Source organism: Xiphophorus hellerii, chromosome 3, assembly GCF_003331165.1.
Source record: "Xiphophorus hellerii strain 12219 chromosome 3, Xiphophorus_hellerii-4.1, whole genome shotgun sequence".
NCBI classification, from domain to species: domain Eukaryota; kingdom Metazoa; phylum Chordata; class Actinopteri; order Cyprinodontiformes; family Poeciliidae; genus Xiphophorus; species Xiphophorus hellerii.
Window position 1 is genome coordinate 15,616,599 of NC_045674.1, and position 7,494 is coordinate 15,624,092.

Here is a 7,494-nt window from a genome sequence, read left to right on the forward strand (position 1 = left end):
TGGGTTTGATGATATGCTAGAGGCAGAATGTCAGGCCTCTCTGTCTTGCAAAACACACACAGAAAAAAATCCATCTGACCAGAGCTGAGCACTATTACTATTATTGTGTTGACCCTTTCCCCCCTTTTTCTTTTGTAATTCAGCTCAAAATTCATCTGCACCCTTCTGGACTTTCCTCCTCTGTCCTCTCGCAGCATCACTCACTCTCGTATTGTTTCCCTCCCAGCCTATGTGACTCTCCTCGCTTTCTTCAATGCAAGGGGAGCGGCATGAATAGAAAACAATTTCCAGCTCGAGATCAATTACTAAACATATGGAAGCTCAACATCATGATGAGAAAACGCCGCAAGCGACAGCTGGCCACGTTTCAATGACCTGCCTTAGAGGTGACACCGTCATGGACGAACACCTGAACGCAATATGAGCAGAAACAACAAATAACACAGGACGTAATCACTTGCAAAATATGCAACTGATAAATTGAGAGATATCGCTAATCAAGTTAACGGCCGTGTTATTGAATTACACTCGTACACATGTATACGGTTGCTCCCAGCGGTGGTTAATTGCCAGGTGGTGGAAGATAATGTGTGATTTAACGGACTGATGGATTTGCCTCTGTTTCCGTCACCCATCAGTGAGCAGAGACATCTGTAGCAAACACTTACTCCCACACATAAAAACACACATCTAAAGAAACTTTTATGCCCTAATAAGGGAGAAACCTCCAGAAATGTGTGCGCAAACTTGTTGGAATTTCCCAAGCTTCATGAATCTGTTTGCATGTGTTAGTGCATGAGGCTGTTAATCCTTGCTAGCCCGTTTCTTGTGGTTGATGAGTGGCCCGAGGTTAGGAGCTGCTCGGGAAGCTGCAGCATCCCGAGGCTTTACAATGTGTTTACTACTCAAACTGACAGCAATAGTACAGCTTATTATTGGCCTTGCAAGCCTCCGCACTACGCTGCGAGTTAGAGGAACTCCAGGGAGGCTGACCGCCAGTGGCTACAAGGCATGCCAGCCAAGCCTGTAACTATTGGCAGAGATTAAAATAAATGGTGGAAACTGAACCCGAGAAACAGAAAAAATACATATTTTTGGTGTACACAAGAGGCGGTTGGACAGTTTTTTTCTTTAGTCTTTTGGTATGTAGGCATCAATGGCTCTTTGCCTGCAAATTAACTAAGAATGGTATGCTTGTGTGTCAGAGATGCATTCATCAGGCCGATCCAGATTTTTGGTTTTCTTTGAATCTGACCTTTTGATTCAAGATTTTTTTTTTCTGTAAAGCAAAGATTCCCAAAGTGTGGTGCGTCCCCTTGAGGGAAGCAATTGTACTGGTGGTTGATGAGGGGGATGAGTGTCCCTACTGATACTGTTTTACTTTTACCCAAAAGAAACTAATGCATGTTGTAGTCTGAATAAAAGGAACTGAATATTTCTGCCCTTGTTTTCTTTCTTATTGCTGTTTAAAGTCCAACAGAAAATGAAGGAATTTCTAGACAGACAGACAGACAGACAGACAGACAGACAGATAGACAGACAGATAGATAGACAGATAGATAGAAAATGTTAAAGTAATAGAAAAAAATAAATAATAGTGTGAATAATAGTAGAAAAGTACCATAGTTAGTTTGACAGCAGGTAGTTTACACTCAGCCTTGGTTTTGAGTGTCCATGACTAAACACATAGAAGAGAGAATATTGTGCTTTAGATTTCTTGGTATATACTTTATTTATTTATACTTTATATATTGATTTTTTTTATTAAACTGAAAAACTATCTTATTGATAAATGCATAGTGGGAGTTTTCCTTTTTAATGCATTTAACCAATCAGAAAAAAAATTTTTGTTCTGATAATCACCAATCACAGTCAATCAAGGGGAAATAGGTTGATTCTGATTTTTTTTTTTCTTCAACGACACACAAAAGGCAATTTTGCTCTGTGCTTTTCAGACATGAAATTTTGAATCTAACAGAAAATGAAGGATTTACAACATTATCTCAATTTATGCATCAAAGCACACCTTCCCAACCTGCATTTTATTACGTCCTAAAATGTGTAATAAAAACCATATTATTTGTTGAATCATTCTAAAACCAAAAATGATGTTCATTTTTAGCATCAGTGCATTATTTGAAAAAGGAAAAAGAAATTCTCAGCATTCGATCTGCCAATCACTAATTAGAGCTGATCAGGAATAAATTGGCAGGCTTCAATCTCCAACCGATTGATGGGTGCACCTCTGAAAAAAAAGTTATTGCTTCTTACTGCTCAGGCCGCTGTCATGGTGTCTGAGCACAGAGAGAACAGAAAAAAGGCTGCGATGTGAGGATCAGGGATGAGACAGGTCCACAGAGATCAGAATGTTCTTTAATTAACCACCTCTTCTTCTCTTTTTTTCTTTGTAAAAGACACTCTCACTGCACCAGCTAAGAATATTCTGCCTCTGGGATGAAAACAGTAGCGGTAGGAAGGGAGGGGTAAGAAACTGCTGGGCTTTGCAGAACTCGGGTCCAAGAGCGCTAGGTTAAAGGTTAGGCATGCTCCATATTATTTTTATTTCTTTTTCTTGGAAAGAAAATACCTCTTCTGGCTGTGAATGTGCAGCATAGATCAACGGACAAACGACAGAACTAAAAGCTTTGTCAAGGTTAGCGCTGCTCGAGTTACGCCTTGCTGATTGTTCCATTCCTTTGCTTTTCTTTATGCCTTTAAGCATCCTTTGCAAAAACCAACTTCTGTCTCAGATATAAAAACTGAAGGTGGAATTTCATTTGCATTTATTACCAAAATTATAATTCAAAGTAAGGGAGTTGGGGGAGATGTTAAATTATGAGGAGAAAAGCAAGAAAATTTAAGCTAAAACACTTGAGCACTAAGTGTGCAGCATTTTCCTGCAATTATGCTTCCAGTAACACGTCACAAACTAAGACCTTAGTGGTTTCCGCTTCTGTTACTTTATCCACTACTTACAGCTCTCCAGTTATGAGCTATAAAATAATCTCCCTCGCCTCTAATAGTTTTATTTCATGCCGCAAGCTAGAAACTGCTGGCCTACAATTGGAGTTGGCGCCGGCGGACCAAATCATTTAAGTTCCTCCCCCCCCCCGTCCGAAAACAACAGCATATTTTCTCAAGCCTTACATGATGTTTGTACCCTTAATAGTACAGAATCGTTGTTTTTTCTCAATGCTCAGCCTTGGAAATAGTAGATGCTGCAGAACAAAACACAAGATATTCTGAGCGATGCCTAGTACCAGAAACCATTCACAAAGACAGGACTCACTCCATGGTGAGAAAAAGGAAAAGGGTGCAGTAAGAGAAAATAAGACCATTTTTGTAATTGAATTCTTTTGTGAACTCAATAAATCAATCTGCAAACAAGATTCAAATAAAATATTTCAATACTTCCGAGACAAACTGCATCCAAATGGGCTCGTTTTCATATAAATGTACATTTGCATGAACGATTTTTACTGTCCTGCTGCAGACTGGTGCTGCATTCCTTATAAATCCGGTGGCACAGAGCCATACATGAACTCAGGAGGAGAATGTTTAAATAAAAAACAGAGGAGGAATAAAAAAGACAGAACCAAGGAGCAAAGGATTAGGAGGATAAAAATAAAGACTCAGGCTCTGTGTGTAAACCAGAAAAAGGGGAGTTAGGGAGGAACAGAAAGAGATGGCAACTTGGAGAGTGAGAGATTGAACGGGTGACACTGCTGCAACACAATGGGGTCAGCATGAAGAAGTGCTCCTAATTGAATCACACAGAAGAGAAGACAGTAAGACAGAGGAGATGAGAGATGGAGGAGTCACATTCTCTCCCTCTCCCTATGCATGAACGTAGAGGGAATAAACTGTTACAAGCAGACTACAAGGAGCAGGAATATAAATATGTCTGAGCAGCTGTGGAGCAGAGGGTGTTGAAAAGATGTTTTGGAGCCACCTTGACCACACAGCGGGGGTCTGGCAGAGCAGGATTCAAAAATAGCTCCACTGAATTTCTTTCTCGGGCTTGTGCAACCTTTTCCATCAAGAGGAAAAAATAGATGGGCATGCAAAAAAAAAAAAAAGAAAGAGCACATACAAAGAGAGCAGGGAATGCATTAAAAGTGTAAAACGAGCCGTCCAGTATTAATAACGAAGATAAAGAGAGATAAAGACGGGGATCTTACTGTATGTTGGAGCTGTTCCAGTAAACGGAGTGTCTGTTGGCTGACACCTGGAGCATGCTGCCCCAGGTGAGACTCGTAAGCACCCAAAGAGACAGCGCTGCCAGAGCCATGCTCCCGGCTCCTCTCTCGGTCTCTGCGGCCACTCTCTCTCTCTCTCTCTCTCTCTCTCTCTCTCGGTCACCCCACCAAACAGCGCGGCTCAAACATCCCAGCAATGCCTAACAAGCGAGAAGGAGGCAATAAAAACAATGAAAAACATTTTACAAAGCTTCACGCATGCATGCACACAAACGGGCTACTTTCAGAGATGCTGTTTGGGTAAGAAGTGTTGTAAAAGTCTGTTGTAACACCAGACTGTGCGAACCTCCTCCTCCTCCTCTTCCACCAGCGGATCCCAGAGCTTCAAAGAACGGGGTTTATGGTCCGTGTTTATAACCGAGGCGCCCCCCTCTCCTCCTCCTCTCACCGGGGAACTGCTGCTGCTGAGGCCGCCAGAGAAGTGTCGCAGGTCGGCGTTGGGTCCAAGCGGGAGGTCGGTGTTCCTCCGGGTCTTTAAAGCAGTCCGAGAACGATTTGTGTGCAGGTTATTTTAAATAAAATTTAAAAATATAAATAAAGGATCAACAGTAAAAAAAAAAAAAAAGAAAGAAAGAAAAAGTCCTCCTCTTTTTAAGTGTTTTCTTTTTAAACTGTTGCAGCTTATTTTCATTCTTTCCCAATAAATGCGCAGACGATCTCAAAGCTGCAGCAAAGCAACTAAAAACAAAATCAAGCTTTCTTCCCTTCCACAACCATCGTGCACGGTGAGAAGGCTGCCCGCACGTCGCTCTCCTCCTTCTCCTCCTCCTCTCTGTTTGGTAGGCACCACTCGTTCACTTCCTAACTCCACCCCCCTGCGAGCGACAGACAGAAAAAAAAAAGGCGCATTCCTCCAAGATTTGTGGCCGAGTTGCAGCACATCACCGGACATCGGCGCGACTTCAAGGTTTTTCCTTCAGTACCTGCGCTTCACAGCGATGCTGCAAAAGTACATCCCGCTCTTGATGCGACCCAGCGATCATCTGCAACCAGTTTATTCCATCAACGTGCAGCCTTTTCACCACAGTGAAGCACACCTGCACGCACAGTTGTCTTATTAATGCAAAGACGGGGGTGAAAAAAAAGCATATATCCATATATAAAATAATCCCGATTCCCCTCCAAACACAGTAGGTTAGTTTTATTCATCTTCAGTCCTCCTCATAAAGGGGGGAAATCCCTCTGGGAAAATGTGACTCACCACAAAACTGAACCAAATGTACTTCTTTTGTAAGTAATCCACGTTGAAAGCTGCTGCCTCGCAGAGAAGAATTTATGCACACTGAACCTTTTCACATTTGTCATTTTTCCAACGTAAATCCTCAATGATTGTTAAGCTGAAGAGGGTAAAAAATATGACATTGTTTTGAACGTTTTTGTGTTTAACAGATACAAATATGTAAAGTATTTGTATTCATCTGTTTCTGTTGGTGGGCTTCAACAGAACAGCTGGTAGGCAGAAGCATTGCAACCATTCCTCGCCCCAGACCCGGTATTTTTTTTACAAGTGATCCCAAGGGATCCCTTAGAAAAATCTGTCCTGTCTTAGTCCGTCGCTATTTCTTTTTTCTGTTTTTATGCAGCCGGTCTAAAAAGGATGTTCATTTAATTTGATTTACACCATTTATTTGTTGCTTCCTGTTTGGAATCCTGCTCAAAGGTGAAGCTCTGCCCCAGACTTTTTGTGACCAAAGAGTAAATTTTTGGTCACATCTGGCACAGGTCACTTCTTCTATGCATTCTCTCTCCTACGACTTTAAACAAGAGCCTCTTATTGGCTTTCTTTCAACGATGACTCTCTACTTGTCACTCTTCCACAAAGACTCGATTTGTGGAAAGTATTTGACAAATAGTTTTCCTATTGAGAGTGTAGCTGTAGCATGTCTGTAAATCTTCATTATCTGTCTTAATTTACAGGAATCAGATGTCTGATGAGTTGACTGACCGCTGAAGCCCGGCACCTCCATCACCTTCGATACACGTCTAGGGTATTATTTGTTGTAAGAGAAAGGGCAGACTGGAAAAAGAGACAGGAAAGGGGATAGAAAAAGAGAGGACTGGTGTATAGAAGTGAGATTGTTACAGTTTTCTTTTTTGCCTGCTGGGAATGAGTTGGTTAAGGAGAAGTCAGAATGATTTATTGGGAGAAAAAAAGGAGGGAAATAGGGAAAAGAAGAGCAAGAAAGAAAGAGAGAGAGAGATGAGATGAGATGCCATCGGGGAATCCCTTTGTCTCCTCCAGTCCTTCCACTCCTCTCATGAGCTGTCCATTTAATCCCCCCGCCCTGATTCCTCCTCCTCTCACCTTATTCAGGGAGGCTCAGTGAAAACTTTTTTTTTTTTTCCACCGTTGTGATCCCTGCTTTGTGCTTGTGCTAGTTTGGTTCTGTGTTTGGGCCCTGGTGGTCTTCACGTCTGTTCTGCTTCTGCCGGTTTCTCCATCTCTCAATGTTGGACATGAGAGATTGAATATTTTTATGAACTCGGCTTATTTTCTTCTTGCCATTTCTGCTCCATCATTCCTTTCCTCTGACTGGGTTGGGCATTCTAGGCAACCACAACTGTTTTTCCTTGGGAAAAAATCTGACAGACCAGAGAAAATTATTTGCCCAAGGTGCATATCTCGGGAGACCGCTAGGTGCCAGGGGGTGAAATACAAATAAAATTCATTCCCTCAGTTTGGCAAATCCGTAAACATGGATTTCTCTCTCTCTCTTCCTCTCTCTGTCTCTCTTTTTTGGTTCAGTGAAGCTGGAGGTGAATGAATTCTTGTATTCAGAATCAACAATCTCAGTCACATCGCCCCAGCTACAAACAAGCTGGCGACTCAACTTACCTTATTTTAAAGCTTAGCTGAGGTGTATTTCCTTTTTCTAAAAGCTCAGCGACACAACTCTGCATAATTTCCACTGGAGGATTTCACAAGAAATACAAAAATTGTAAAAAATCTAATGGCTTCAATGTAGGATGATGAAGCCATGTCAGGCCTGACTATGTTTGTAGGCTCTATGGCAGATTAACAATTTGAAATTCTCATGTTGATGATTTTCTCTTGTCTGTCAGACTTTCCAGCCGAGGAATACCTCTCAGATGAAGAAGATTTTGATGAAGTTCAAGCAGATCGATTGTTTTAGCTGTGACTGGTTCCATTTTTTTAAAGCTACATCTTCAGCCTGGATATTGTGTTTTCTACAAGGACAGTTTGTTTGCAACTGGATTGTCTCTGATTAAAAAA

At 41.6% G+C, this 7,494-nt stretch overlaps 1 protein-coding gene across 4 annotated transcripts in view; it reads right to left on the reverse strand.

The window, feature by feature from the left end:
- efna3b (ephrin-A3b) overlaps positions 1–5,462 on the reverse strand; it is a 71,197-nt gene extending 65,735 nt beyond the window's left edge. Inside the window, exons 1-2 of one of the 4 annotated variants that reach the window (XM_032558911.1) lie at positions 4,648–5,456; positions 4,182–4,399 (exon numbers count right to left, since the gene is read on the reverse strand). In XM_032558911.1, the coding sequence (XP_032414802.1) occupies positions 4,182–4,291 (110 nt within the window). In that variant the 5' untranslated portion in view covers positions 4,292–4,399; positions 4,648–5,456. Of the gene's footprint in view, positions 1–4,181; positions 4,400–4,480 lie in introns of all 4 variants that reach the window. The other 3 variants (XM_032558910.1, XM_032558909.1, XM_032558912.1) reach the window with 3 other exon arrangements.
- Positions 5,463–7,494: the final 2,032 nt, after the last annotated feature.